Here is a 15,752-nt window from a genome sequence, read left to right on the forward strand (position 1 = left end):
AGATATAATTCACATAGCATATAATTTACCCATTCAAAGTGTACAGTTTATGGCTTTTGATATATTCATAGAGTTGTGCATCTATCACCAGAATCAATTTTAAAACATTTTCATCACCCCAAAAAGAAACCCCATACCCTTAGCTGTCACCCCCCCCCCCCAATTCTCCCCAGTCCTAGGCAACCACTAATCTACTTTCTGTCTCTATAGATTTGCCCTTTTTGGATATATCATATAAAGGAATAATACAATATATGGTCCTTTGTGACTAGCTTCTTTCACTTAGTGTAATTTTTCATGGTTCAGCCATGTTGTAGCATGTATCAGTACTTCATTTCTTTTGTTGCTGAATGATAATCCATTGTATGGATATACCACATTTTACTGATTACTTTTTCGTTGAACATTTGGGTTGTTTCTAGTGTTTGTCTATTATGAATAATGCTGTTATGAACATTCTTGTACAAGTTTTTGTGTGAAAATATGCTTTCAATTTTTTTGATTATGTATCTATCAGTGCAATTGCTGAATCATGTGGTAACTCTATTTTTAACCATTTGAGGAACTGCCAGACTGTTTTCCATAGTGGATGTAACATTTTACATTCCCATCAGCAATGTGTGAGGTCTCCAATTTCTCCACATCCTTGCCAACACTTGTTGTTGTCTTTTATTTTAGCCATTTTAGTGGGTGTAAAGTGATATCTCATTGTGTGCTTGATTTCCGTTTCCCTAATGGCTGATGATGTTGAGCATCTTTTCCCATGCTCATTGGCCGTTTGTGTATCTTCTTTGGAGAAATATCTGTTCAGATCCTTTGCCCATTTTTAATTGGGTTATCTTTTTGTTCTTGAGTTGTAATAGTTCTTGTGGTAGTAGTACATACTTTATTTCATTTAATCTTCCCAGCAGTTCAATTTTGTTGATGTGAAAGCTGAAACCTAGAGGAATTTCCTGACTTGCTCAAGGTCATGTGGCAGGTAAATGGTGCTGTCATCTAGGACTAAGAGGGTGTCTTTCTGAGGTCCTACCATCTTAGCTTGAATTCTGCCTCTCATCTCTTGAGCAAGTTACTTAATCTCTGTGAGCCATGAAAATGGAAATAATAGTAGTTATCTACTTCATAGGATTATTGCCAGCATTAACAAATTAATACAAAGTGTGTAAGTCAGTGCTTACACATAATAAAGTATTCAATCAATGTTAGCTTTTTTCTTTTGTAAGTTTGCTATATAAACTGAGCTTTTGAAGCAATATATTCAGGCTTAGGCATTATTTGTGTTTGTTGGACTTTAATGGAGGCTTATTCTATAGTGATAATGTGTGCATAGTGAATGTAGAGATGTTTCTTTTTTGCTAGTTGTCGTCTGTAGTTTTGATGGATACTTTGTTAATTATATGCTTTTACCTTTTGAAAGTTGATCGTTTTATTGCACAAATTGTTAGAATGAAAATCATTTGGAAAGAGCATTTCCATTTTTGTACCAGTAATTAACGATCAGGTTTATTCTTAGAAACAGTCTTGTCAATGGTTCTCAACCATATTAGACCTAATGCCCCTTTTTTATTACATACATTTTGTAATGTCTCTTTGACTATCCTGAAATAAAATTCATAGGTGATAAAATCTATCTGTACATATAATTTTTAAAATATCAGTATACTGCCCAATTGTAATATAAAGGGGATTAAAAGTACTTAAAAATAAAATGCTAGTATTTCAATATATAAATGCTTAGATGTGACCATAACTTGATGACATAATGAAGTAGTCAGAGGTGTATGTAATCATCATCACTGCAACAGCTACAAATGCAGACTGTTACAGGTATGTTGTATTGGTGATCTAAACACCTTGATCGGTGTTGTTGTCAATGACATGGTCTTTTAAAATAGCGACTAGCTCTTGGTAGAGTTCTGAGCAAAATAAAATAGTTCTTTCCTCAGTTTTCCTGCATTCCTATATTATTATTATTGCCATGGAAAGGCACTTTGTTTGCATATGTAAAATAGAATTAGAGTCTAGACTCAGGTAATTGTAGTTTTTTCACCCATGTGAATATCTGATAGGACATTCAAAATTGAGTAGGACAATTCTTCATTGGTTGAGAGCATCCCACCGGTTTCAGGATGTTTAGTATCCCTGGCCCCTCCCTCTGAATACAAACAGTGTCCTCAAGTGAACCAGAAACTCCTCTACAAATTTCTAAAACATTCTGGGCAGGGGAGTAACTGCTTGCATTGAGATCCGTTGTTTTTGTCTTATAAACTGTATTTGTTATAGAAATTAAATTTCTATGTTTTTATGATAAAAATTCTTTGATAGCATTACCACCCAATTTTTTAAACTTTCATAAATTTGGAATCATATTCGATTCCTTCATCTTTAATATCAGTTTATCTACACTTACTAATTGAATTTTGAAGTAAATATTATGTTGTGATTGGAAACAACCTTAGACTTTGCAGACAGATGCCAGTTTGAAGAATGTTTCCAGTCTGCGTGAGATGAGCACAGAAAGTGAGAGGAAATGCTTCAAAACTTTTATAGCAGTTTGACATCACCATGGCATTCAAGTGCATGATTTTTGTATTTTTCAGAAATGTCAGTGTCCCAGATTAGAAATATATACATTGTTCTTTACCATAGATTTTCTGAGAAGTGTTGATGTAGACCAGTAATTTTCAAACCTGCTAAAAGGTTTAAAGCATTTAAACACTTTGATCAAACTAAACCTGATGTGGAAGCACTGTGTGTAAAATACATGGACGTGAAGCTCTCTTTAGAACTTGTCTGGGCCTAAAGACCCCCAGACTCCCACAGTGGCCCCCTCCGTGCCACCATGGACGCCTCTAGGGCTTCTCAGAGCACAGTTTGGAACCCACTGGTTTATAGAAACCAACACACTCATTTACTACTAATAAAATTAGGGCTTAATTTATATCTCATGACAGAAAAAGGGTAATTTTTCCTAATGTATAAATATATCTTATAAATTGTTATAAAAGAGACCAAAAACCTCAAAACCTCCCAACTAGATCTAAAATCAACAATCAACACCTGGAATTTGGAGTGTCTGCCCTTGTGACTTTGGTCTCTGGCATTGTTTTTTAAACTTTTGTTTGTCGTCTTTGGCTAGATCTTACTACTTGTTGAATGGCTCTCCCCACTGGCAGCCACAGGCCTCTGCCTCAGTTTCACTTTATTCTGTTGACTTGTGGAGATGACTTCTAGGGCCTACCAAAGTGAATTTTGTATTTCTAACACTATCTGTATTTTAGGTAAATCTATCCTAAATACATCTTTCAGATTTGGTAAAAGTTCTCATGAGATTACTCACAGAAAGGTAATATTTTTACATGGATGCCATAGATCTCATTATTTCATTCAACTATTTGAAATCCTCCAGGGGCTTCAAATTGCTGTTAAGATAAAGACCCATTAACTATGCTTACTCTTATCTCTTTCTACCTCTATAGCCAGATATCCCGCCTATTTCCCCCCTGCTTCCTATTCTTCCCAGCCACTCTGGCTTTTTTTGTTTCCTTTTTATTTTTTCTAAGTGCCTAGTTTTTTCCCATTTCAGGATCTTTGCACATACTCTTTTCCTTCTACCTCAACCCAGATTGGCTACCTCTTATTTCTTCAAATCTTAGCTTAAACATCATCTTGGGGAAATGTATCCTGTCCCTGCTTGACTAACTTAAGTCTCTCTGTATTGTATTTTCATTCTGTCCTGTATTTTTTTTCTTCATGGCATTATCACAATTGAAATAAAATAATTTTTTTGTGTAATTATTCGTTCATATGTTCTCCCTGTAGATTGTCACCTCCACAAGTGTAGAGACTGTGTCTACCTTGTGCATTACTGTATGCTCACTATCGAGCAGAGTGTCCAGCACATAGTAGATGTTCAATAAATAACTGTGGAAGAATTATGGATATATGTGTAAAGTCTTACGATCTTTTTTTTTTTTTCAGGTTAAAGAAAGGCCTGATGTGGGAGTTTATATCAAAGATTTGTCTGCTTACGTGGTAAATAATGCTGATGATATGGATAGAATTATGACACTGGGCCACAAAAACCGTAAGTATCGTGCATAATTGTGACGTGTTGAATAGACTGGTTTAGAAGCAAAACTGGTATGACACTTTGCCCTGTAGAGACTGAATTTTTAGGTTTCTTGGAAACCCTTCCTGTTTGATTATTTACTATGCAGAGAGCATATATGAATGAAAGATATCACAGATTGCTTTCTGTGTTGACCAAAATTTTGTTTCTTAGTAATATTTCTATATCTTTGAAACTCACATATAGCTTCTCTTGTTAGCTATAATAGTATTGGTAACATTTATTGAGCACTTACTATGTGGCAAATACTTATGCTAAGTGCTTTGTAAGAATGATCTCTCTTAATCCTCACAATGGACTGTGAAGGTACTAAATTTCTATTTTATGATTGAGGAAACTGAGACTTAATTTAAGTAACTTGTCTAAGGTTATATGCTACTTAATAAGCAGCAGAGTGGATATTTAAACCTAGGCCATTATGCAGCATTACCCATGCACTATACTGCCTCCTTTTTGTTGACAGGAAAAGCAAAACAAAATTAAATATAATGTGATTCTTTTTTTTTTTTTGTGAGCAAGATCAGCCCTGAGCTAACATCCGTGCTAATCCTCCTCTTTTTGCTGAGGAAGACCGGCTCTGAGCTAACATCTATTGCCAATCCTCCTCCTTTTTTTTTTTCCCCCCCAAAGCCCCAGTAGATAGTTGTATGTCATAGCTGCACATCCTTCTAGTTTCTGTATGTGGGACGTGGCCTCAGCATGGCCGGAGAAGCAGTGCGTCGGTGCGCGCCCGGGATCCGAACCCGGGCTGCCAGTAGCGGAGCGTGTGCACTTAACCGCTAAGCCACGGGGACGGCCCTGTAATGTCATTCTTTTTAGTAATTATTTCAAGTTTTGTCTAAACAATGAAAAGCTTCAGGGCCTGTTGGGTGGTGTAGTGATTAAGTTTGCACGCTCTGCTTCAGCAGCCTGGGGTTTGCAGGTTTGGATCCTGGGTGTGGACCTACGCACTGCTTATCAAGCCATGATGTAGCAGGCATCCCATTTATAAAGTAGAGGAAGATGGGCATGGATGTTAGCCCAGGGCCAATCTTCCTCAGCAAAAAGAGGAGGATTGGCAATAGATGTTAGCTCAGGGCTAATCTTCCTCACCAAAAAAATAAATCAATAAATAAGAATAAAAAGCTTTAACAATATTTAAATACACAGGTGCCGCACGCCTGCTGCTAACAGCAATTAGAAATTAGAGATAAAACATAGGAACATAGGAAGTAAACATTTTTTAAAAAAGTTTTTATGACTAGACTATAAATCTAGCAAACTCAAGGAAATTAAACAAAAATTTTAAAAAATCAATTGCATTCTTATAAGCCAAGTAATAAAAAGAAAAAGATCAAATTTTAACAGGAAAATGAGCAAAAGGTATGTATGAATGTTATTCACAGAAGAACTATACACAGCATTAAGCGTATGAAAAGATGTTCAACTTTGCAAGTAGTAGGAAAATGCATAGTCGAGCAATCGTGAGAGATATTTTACCCGTTGGTTTGGATGACAGGATGTGCATGTTGGGGAGGCTTTGAAGAAGTGGGCACTGGTGGTGGGAATGTAAAGTGGTACAGCCTTTGTGAGGGGCACTGTAGCTGTTTCTGTTGAAATTTTAAAAGTACATTTCTTTTGACCCAGTGTTTCTAATTCTAGATATATAGTCTAGAAAAATATTTTTAGATGTAAACAAAAAAAATGCCTTATTGCAACATTATTTGAAATAGCAAAAAGTTTGACACAGTCTAAATAACTATCAATAAAACATTGTTTAGATAAATTATAGTACAAAAATACTGTGGACTATAATGAAGCTGTAAAAAAAACCAGTGAGTTAAATCTATGTGTGGAGACTTGAAAGATTTCCAAGATTTGTTAAGTGAAAAGAAAGCAAATTACAGAACAGTATATACTGCATCATCCGATTTATATGTGTGTAAAAAAGCCAAATTGTTAAACTATATATTTGGGCATTGTGTATGTGTCCACATGTGTGTATGTGAAATACAAGTTGAAAGGACATTTAATAGTGATTACTTTAGGGAAGGGGAAATAAAATTGGGGAAAAGTGATGTAGGGAGCTTTCACTTTGTTTTTTGTATGTCTGTATTTTTAAAATTTTTATGCCAAGAATATGTTCATGTATTGCTTATTTAATTTAAAAAAAGTTTAGCATAAGATTCCATTCACAGTAGTGACCAAAATCTCCCATTAGCTCCCTGAGAATTAATTTAACTTGGTATGAGATTTACTCAAGGAAAACTAAAAAATTCTAATCAGAGAAATGAAATGAAGATAAAGGGATTTGGAGACCTAAGATAGCAGAGAGGAAAATACTCTTAATTAATAAATAGGTTGAGTCCAGGAATTAAACATTTAGTACAAATATCCAAGTAGAAAAGTTCCAACATAAAAATACAAACTTTATTATATTGAAGTATAGTAAAATAACTATCAAGAGGAAAATAGCAGAGGGGGAAGTGTGGCCATAAAAGCTGCTATTCTAAATAGATGAAAAATTGATAGAAATATAAAATTAGTACCCATTTTTACACGTGGCTATAATATAGAAATAGCTAATTTTACATTTAAGAAAATAAGTCAGTCATCTCATGAACAGATACACAGCCTGCCTAGTAACTAAAATGTAAGTTTAAGCTAGTCAGATAAATTTACATTGTGGTTATCATTGTAAGTTGGTTAATATTTCTGCAGAGCAGTGTTTTTCAGCCTTTCAACTGTAATCCTTTTCTTTAAAAAATTATCTTTTGAATAGATAATCCAAACATGGTATAAAATTCAAAAGGCATGAAAGTATACATTGAAAAACAAGTCTCCCTCCTACGCTTGTGTCTCAGTCACCTAGTTCCCATCCCTGGTGGCATCCTCCATTAGTTTCTTTTTGTTTTTACAATTTTTTTTTTTAAAGGTTGTATATATATATATTTTTCCCCCCCAGAGCCCCAGTAGATAGTTGTATGTCATAGCTGCCCATCCTTCTAGTTGCTGTATGTGGGACTCGGCCTCAGCATGGCAGGAGAATCGGTGTGTCAGTGCGCGCCCAGGATCCGAACTTGGGCCACCAACAGCGGAGCGCGGGTACTTAACCGCTAAGCCACGAGGCTGGCCCCTTCCATTAGTTTCTCATGTGCCCTTCCTGATTACAGTCTGTGTGTGCCCAACCATGTGTGTTTTTAAAGAGAGTGCTTGTGCTCTTTCTTTATGAGTCAGATGGTAGTATACGTACTTTATTCACGTTAACAATATTATCTTGGAGATCATTTCACATTAACACGTACTCGTACGTATATAGGCATTTTTAAATAACTGTATAGTATTTCATTGGATCGATCTACGTAATTTATTTACCCAATCTTTTATTGATGGACTTTTGAGTTGTTTTCAATCTTACTATTATGAGCAATACTCAATAAATATTGTATATACATGAGTTTATACACATGCAATCATGCTTGTAGGATAAATTTTTCTATACCCTCTTGAAAACATAAAAATTTAATTTTTTTCTTATTCCAAAATATTTTGACAAAAATTAAAGGTATGGAAGTGTTTTTTGTTTTATTTCTATTATGTGATGTGTCAGTAGGTTAGAGCATTGAGTCTACTTGATGGCTACAAACTGTTCTCTCCTAGAGATTGTAAAGTTCAATGTAGGTCACTTTTAACAGCATATCTGTTGCATTGCTTTGTTTTCATAACCAGAAATCACAATCATAAATAGCATGCTTTACTTATATTGCAAAAACAATAGATATTAAAATATTTAATATGATTTTTTCAAATTACATGTTCTCTCCAACTCCAAATTGAAAAATACTGCTACAGTGTGATTTAATAATCACATAGCTATAGAACTATGCCTACGCTTTGATCTGGTAATTGCAGTTTGGAAAATACGTCCTATGGAAATAATCCTAAAGAGAAAGAAAGGTATCTGCTCAAAAATGCTCATATTACTGTTCCTTCTGAGGACCTAAAATGAGAAACAATCCCAAATATCTCTCAGTAAGGGAATAGCAAAAGCAATTTCAGTAAAATTTTCAAGTTGTTTTTACATGGAAATATATGTAGGAGCTAACATTAAGTTAAGAAAAAAACAGAAAGTAAAATAAGACCTCATACTCTGGAAACATATATGTGTGTCACTACTGATCAGATGATTTGAAGTGGTGTCAGATTTAATAGCTTTTTATATTTTTGGGAAAAATTCATAAATTCATAATTTGATTTAAAAGAAAATAGAAAAATATAGTATAAAGTCACAAATCCTTGCATTTTCTTCCACTGTCATTTACCTTCTTTCATTGGGCTTTACTTTTCTTTATAGTGCAATTTGCATTCTAGTTATATGACTTCTAATATAGCCATATGCTAATAAAGAATACCCTTTTAATGTGTAAATACTAAAATCAAAGCTTGCATGGAGAAGTTCTGCATGAATATATATATATGAATATATAGTAGGAAGACAATTTTGGCAGTGGATAAAATTAAGAATGCTTTTAAAATACTCGGAATTTAAGAAAAAAGCGAATACATGTCTATTGTAAAAAACAAAACAGACTTTTTTCTTATTTTACATAAAATATTCATGTAAAATATTTATACACACAAATACTTAGTATATTTTGAATGGATGCTTTTGTTTTACAGAAATTGGATTATACTATATATTCCTCTTTTTTTTTCAGTTCATGTGTTATGGATATTTTTTCATGTCATACAGATCTACCTTATTTTTTTAAAGGACTGCTTAGTAATTCATAGTACAACTATTCTATAGTTGATAACCACTGTACTATTGACTGTTTCCCATCTCTCGTTGCACGCACTGCTGCATTGAATATCCTTGTATCATCTAATGCATATATGCAAGTAGTTCTGTGGTTTAGAGTCCCAGAACATAATTTTTAGAGACAGCTGAAACAGCAATAATTTTTCAGATTATTTAACGTGTTTTTTTATGTAAATTATTCATTTTTTTACTACTTGGGATTGAAATTAAGTACTTTGTCCTAAAATTACCTCTCTAATATAAGAAACATTACAAATTCTTTTGTTATCAACATAAATTGTCAGAGAAATTTCTAATAATGGCTAAGTACACCTATGCTTTTATGATTTAGCCATGCTCTCTGGCTTTTGGCTGTGATAAAATTAAGTATATTTTAAACCATTCTGGATATTTAATTATTTTGAAGAGCACTCGCGTTATTGTGCTTTTTAAAGAATTTCCTTCCTTTATTCAAGGTTCTGTTGGTGCAACTAATATGAATGAACATAGTTCCCGTTCCCATGCCATCTTTACAATTACTATAGAATGCAGTGAAAAAGGCGTTGATGGTAACATGCATGTCAGGATGGGAAAGCTCCATCTTGTAGATCTTGCTGTAAGTAATAGGATATTACTTAAGGAATAACTCTCGTGATTTCTTTTTATTTTATAATAAAAGTTCAAGTGAAAAAGTGTGATTTACATATGATTTTTAAGTTGTTTACTAGCGTATATGTTTAACTTATTATTTATTATGGAATATTTCAAACCTATACAACAACAGATAGAAGTATAATGATCTCCCATGCACCCATCACCTAACTTGAACAGTTATCAGTTCATCGCCAGTCCTGTTTCATACCTATCTTTATCCACTTCTTCCCTTCCTGTATTATTTTGAAGTGAATTCTAGATATCATATCAGATTTTTTGCTGTTATATTACTCTTTTTTTAAACTTCGGGAAGAATACTCTGTATTTTTTATTTTGGCTTTATTTGTGTCTCTGTTTGTTGCTAGGGTTCAGAAAGACAAGCAAAAACTGGAGCTACTGGGCAGCGCCTCAAGGAAGCTACAAAAATCAACCTTTCGCTTTCCACCCTTGGTAACGTAATTTCTGCCTTGGTTGATGGAAAAAGCACTCATGTGCCTTATCGTAACTCTAAATTGACTCGTCTTCTTCAGGATTCCTTAGGAGGAAATTCAAAAACCATGATGGTAAGACTTAATTGGTAGTATAGTTATCATTAGGCAAATTTAAGATTCCTGTTTATGCCAATAATTGATAGGCATAACATTTTAAAAGCTATTGATTATTTTGCTTTTTTTGATTTGTAGTTATTCTTTTTCTAGTACACAATGTGTACTAGCCCATAATAGTGTTGTTTGGAAACCCATATGGTTGATGCTGTCTTTTTCAAGAAGGCCAGAGTGGAAATATGCTTCAAAAATTATTTTTGATATCTTTTTAATGGTGCCATTAATTTTAACTGTGTCAAGTGTAAAATGTTTTGTTTTGTATTCCTAATTAAACAGTGCGCAAATATTGGGCCAGCAGATTACAATTATGATGAAACTATCAGTACATTACGGTATGCTAACCGTGCTAAGAATATTAAAAATAAAGCTAGAATTAATGAAGATCCAAAGGATGCTTTGCTTCGTCAGTTTCAGAAAGAAATAGAAGAACTGAAAAAAAAGCTTGAAGAAGGTAACTTTTTCCCAAAATATTAATCTTAATGTTGACTAAAAATATGTTGCTTAACCACTAAGTGTTCTAATAAAACCACCTGTTAAAAATTCTTTGGGGGCCCCTGTGGCGCAAGCAGTTAAGTGCGCCCGGGGTTCACCGCTTCAGATCCCGGGCGCGCACCAACGCACCCCCTGTCAAGCCATGCTGTGGTGGCGTCCCATATAAAGTGGAAGAAGATGGGCATGGATGTTAGCCCAGGGCCAGTCTTCTTCAGCAAAAAGAGGAGAATTGGCAGATGTTAGCTCAGGGCCGATCTTCCTCACAAAAAAAAAAAAAATTCTTTGGGGGCCGGCCCGGTGGCGCAGTGGTTAAGTGCTCGTGCTCTGCTTCGGCGGCTTGGGGTTCTCAGGTTCGGATCCTGGGGGCGCACCGACGCACCACTTGTCAAGCCATGCTGTGGTGGCGTCCCATATAGAGTAGAGGAAGATGGGCACGGATGTTAGCCCAGGGCCAATCTTCCTCAGCAAAAAGAGGAAGATTGGTATCGGGTGTTAGCTCAAGGCCGATCTTCCTCACAAAAAAAAAAAAAACTTTGAGTCTCTGACATTGATATTTAAAGGCACATTTCTGCAAGGTAACTTGATACTTACGTACTTTAGCATTTTCATGTTAAACTCAAGTAAAATTATATATGTGTGTGTGATTTAAAAAAAATCATTTAGGGGCCGACCTGGTGGCATAGTACTTAAGTTCACATGCTCTGCTTTGGCAGCTTGGGGTTTGTGCGTTCGGATCCTGGGCTTAGACCTACACACTGCTCATCAAGCCATGTTGTGGCGGTGTCCCATATACAAGATGTTAGCTCAGGGCCAATCTTCCTCAGCAAAAAAAAAAAAAAAATCATTTAATTTAAACCTCCATCTCAATCCCCATGACCTTTTGTAGATTTCATATCACACTTATTAAATAATGAATTTTTATTTGGCTCTGTATAAGAGCAAGTTCTGTCGTATATGTATTTAGGTGAAAATGACCGGAGTTCTTTGTGATAGGTATCAGTGACTATTGTTTGAAGTAAAGAAAGCTATCAGAGAGTCATGGGTAAACCAAGTTTACTATAAGTAAAAATTCATTGCATGACCTTGAAAATGTGCTTTCATACTTAAATTTGAACATGAGATTCTATTTTGGGAATTGTTTTCTGACAATATAATGTTAGAAGGTTAGAAAGTTTGAAGACCTTGTTCATGAGGATGAGAAACTTCAACCGTCATAAGTGCTCAATGACTCTCTGCCCCTTCCTGCTAAGAACTGATTGGCGTTGGGCTCTTTTGCATACCAGGTAAACAGAGGGCTTTGAAACTGCCTCTTTTTCAGTCGCCGGGGAAACTGGTTAGATCAGGTGAGAAATCCAGAGCTGCCAACATCACAGATATTTGGAGAAGGTGCTGATTCAATAAACTGGAGTAAAGTTATTGAAGAAAAGCAGTAACTGAGCTGCCTCTTCAGTAATGAAATTTGGTGTTTTAAATGTGACCACTAGGTGGTATTTATAGTCAGTATGTTTTAGACTATACGTTTAGAGATTTAAAATTTCTTAGATTTGTTAATGTTGAGTTCATACCTTTATTTTGCTGACTTGATATTTTTACATTTTTGTTGTAAAATATACATAACAAAATTTACCGTTTTAACTATTTTAAAGTGTATAGTTCTGTGGCATTAAGTATGTTCACATTGTTCTGCAATCACCACCACCATCCATGTCCAGAACTTTTTAATCATCCCAAAATGAAACTCTGTACCCATTAAACCCTAATTCCTCATCCCTCTCTCTCCCTCACCCCCCTGGTAACCACTATTCTACTTGCTTTTTTTTTTAAGATTTTATTTATTTATTTTCCCCCCAAAGCCCCAGTAGATAGTTGTGTGTCACAGTTGCACATCCTTTTAGTCGCTGTATGTGGGACGCAGCCTCAGCATGGCCGGAGAAGCAGTGCGTCGGTGCGCACCCGGGATCCGAACCCGGGCTGCCAGCAGTGGAGTGCGCGCACTTAACCGCTAAGCCACGGGGCCGGCCCACCACAATTCTACTTTCTTTCTCTATGAATTTGACTCTTCTAGGTACATCATATAAGTAGAATCATATAATATGTGTCCTTTTCTGTCTGGCTTATTTCACTTAGCATAATGTCCTCAAGGTTCATCCATGTTGTAGCATGTGTCAGAGTTTTCTTCCTTTTTTAAGGCTGAATAATATTCCATTGTATGGGTATACTACATTTTGTTTATCCATTCATCTGTCACTGGACACTTGGGTTGCTTATACATTTTGACTGTTGTAAATAATGATGTTATGAATATGGCTGTACAAATACCTGGTCAAGTCCTTGCCTTCAATTCTTTTGGATATATACCAAGAAGTGGAATTGCTGGATCACATGGTAGTGCTGACTTTGTTTTTAACACTTTTCATTTTATTTATGTTCTTATGACATTTTTTTTTTTTTTTTGTGAGGAAGATCAACTCTGAGCTAACATCCATGCCAATCCTCCTCTTTTTGCTGAGGACAACTAGCCCTGGGCTAACATCTGTGCCCATCTTCCTCCACTTTATGTGGGACGCTGCCACGGCATTGCCTGACAAGCAGTGCATTGGTGTGCGCCCGGGATCCAAACCCGGGCTGCCAGCAGTGGAGCGCGTGCACTTAACCACTACGCCACGGGGCCGGCCCCATGACATTTATTTTTATAATCCAGTTCACAGAGTTTTGTAATCTGGTTAATAGAGTTGATCATATACACAGTTAAAAAGTAGGCAAAAACATTAAAAGAATAATTTAACTTTTTATTTTAAAATAATTTTAGACATAGGAAATTTGCAAATATAGTGAGGAGAAGTTCCTATATACCTGTCACCCAACTTCCCCTAATGTTAACATCTTACATAATCATAGTACAATTGTTGAAACTGGGAAATTTACATTGATACAAACTTATTAACTAATCTACAGATCTTATTCGAATTTTGACATTTTTCCCTCTAATGCCCTTTTTCTCTAGTCCAGGATCCAGTCTAGGACCACACATTGAAATTAGTTGTCATATCTTTTTAGTCTCCTCAGTCTTCCTTTATGATCTTGACACTTTTGAAGAGTACTGGTCATATATTTGTAGAATGTTCCTCAATTTGGGTTTGTCTATAGTTTTCTCAGAATTATTCTGCAAAGTTTCTATACTATAAATCTATTTTATTTTTTCCTTTGTAAGTACTATATATCTTATGGGGAGATACTTTTTTTTTTTTTTTTTTCTTTTTATTTATTTACTTTTCCCCCCAAAGCCCCAGTAGATAGCTGCGTGTCATAGCTGCACATCCTTCTAGTTGCTGTATGTGGGACGCGGCCTCAGCATGGCCGGAGAAGCAGCGCGTCGGTGCGAGCCCGGGATCCGAACCCGGGTCGCCAGCAGTGGAGCGCGCTCACCCAACCACCAAGCCACGGGGCCGGCCCCTGGGGAGATACTTTTAAACTATACAAAGGTCCTGTTTCTCATCACACTTTCTCCCACTAATTTTAGCAGCCGTCAAGGGTTCTTGCCTGCAACAATAATAATTCTGTGGCATTTGCTCAATAGTGACTTTCTCTTCTCATCATTCCTTCTGGTGTTTAATGTTTGGAATTCTAAGGAAGAGCAGTCCCTTCTCCCCCACTTATTTATTTATTCAGTTATTTATTTATGTCAGCATGGACTCATGGATATTTATTTTAGTCAGTGGATTATAATACAATAATATTAGTTATTTTATTGTTCAAATTATTGCAGCTTTGGCCATTAGCAGCTCCTTTAGGGTAGTTCCTATATCCTGTCAGCATGCTCCCATCAGGATTTTTTTGAGCACTTCCTTCCTTTCTGGCACCACAAGTGTTTTAGGCTCATTTTGTATTTTCCCTTAAATCATTTGTTTCTCCCTGGTTCTTTTCACCGGAGAAGGGTGTTTAGAAACCAAGATTTGGGCACTAGGTGTGCTTATTGCTACCAGGGTGTCATTGTTTCTAGGCCTAAAAACCAAAATATTTTTAGTGAATTCCTTCTCCCAAGACTCTGTGATCTCTTTCCATACTTTATTTACACGTTCAAACATTACCTTGTTGTAATTAGTGTATATTTTACTTTTTTCCCCCAATTACCTTTGTTTTCTTAGACATTTCATATATAGACAATAGTATTTTTAAATGCTTTGAAGGTAGTATAGTACTGATCTGATTAATATTAGTTTAATTATTCTATTTTATTTTGTTTTTATTTTTTTTGTGAGGAAGATCAGCACTGAGCTAACATCTGATGCCAGTCCTCCTCTTTGCTGAGGAAGATTGGCCCTGGGCTAACATCCGTGCCTGTCTTCCTCTACTTTATATGGGACGCTGCCATAGCATGGCTCTACAAGCAGTGCATTGGTGCACGCCCGGGATCCAAACCGGCGAACCCCGGGCCGCCGCAGCAGAGCACACACACTTAACTGCTTGCACCACTGGGCTGGCCCATATTTTGTTTTTTTAAGTTAACATAATTTTTATATAAGCCCTTCTTCTGTTGAAATATTTCTTACATAGTCCTAAAAATGGTATCACTGTGTTACATGACAGTTTTATGGCTCTTAAAAAATATACAGGTTGGGGGCCAGCCCAGTGGTATAGTGGTTAAGTTCGTACGCTCTGCTTTGGTGGCCTTGGGTTCACGGGTTTGGATCCTGGGCATGGACCTACATACTGCTCATCAAACCATGCTCTGGCGGCATCCCATATACAAAAATAGAGGAAGATTGGCACAGATGTTGGCTCAAGGACAATCTTCCTCAAGCAAAAAGAGGAAGATTGACAACAGATGGTAGCTCAGGGCCAATCTTCCTCAGCAAAAAAAAAAAAAAAAATACACACACACACACACACACACACACACACACACGTTGAATGAATTATTTAAATCTTAAACTAGAAAACTGAGGAGAAAATGCTCCCCAAAAGTGATCACATTTTTAAAAGACTGATACAATAACTCTAACATGTAATTTTCATATATATATTTAAAACTGTAGTTAAATTAATCATTTGGAATTTTAAATGGATTGGAATTTAACTTCTCATTAGG

The 15,752-nt window shown here is 35.8% G+C and overlaps 1 protein-coding gene across 1 annotated transcript in view; it reads left to right on the plus strand.

Moving 5' to 3' along the window:
* Positions 1 to 15,752, plus strand: part of KIF3A (kinesin family member 3A) — a 57,724-nt gene that overhangs the window by 24,100 nt on the left and 17,872 nt on the right. Inside the window, exons 5-8 of the mRNA XM_004420212.2 lie at positions 3,982 to 4,087; positions 9,389 to 9,528; positions 9,932 to 10,129; positions 10,448 to 10,622. Coding sequence (XP_004420269.1) covers positions 3,982 to 4,087; positions 9,389 to 9,528; positions 9,932 to 10,129; positions 10,448 to 10,622 — 619 coding nt within the window. The remainder of the gene's footprint in view (positions 1 to 3,981; positions 4,088 to 9,388; positions 9,529 to 9,931; positions 10,130 to 10,447; positions 10,623 to 15,752) is intronic.

This window comes from Ceratotherium simum, chromosome 4, assembly GCF_057802395.1.
Source record: "Ceratotherium simum simum isolate JZ-2026a chromosome 4, ASM5780239v1, whole genome shotgun sequence".
Taxonomy (NCBI): domain Eukaryota; kingdom Metazoa; phylum Chordata; class Mammalia; order Perissodactyla; family Rhinocerotidae; genus Ceratotherium; species Ceratotherium simum.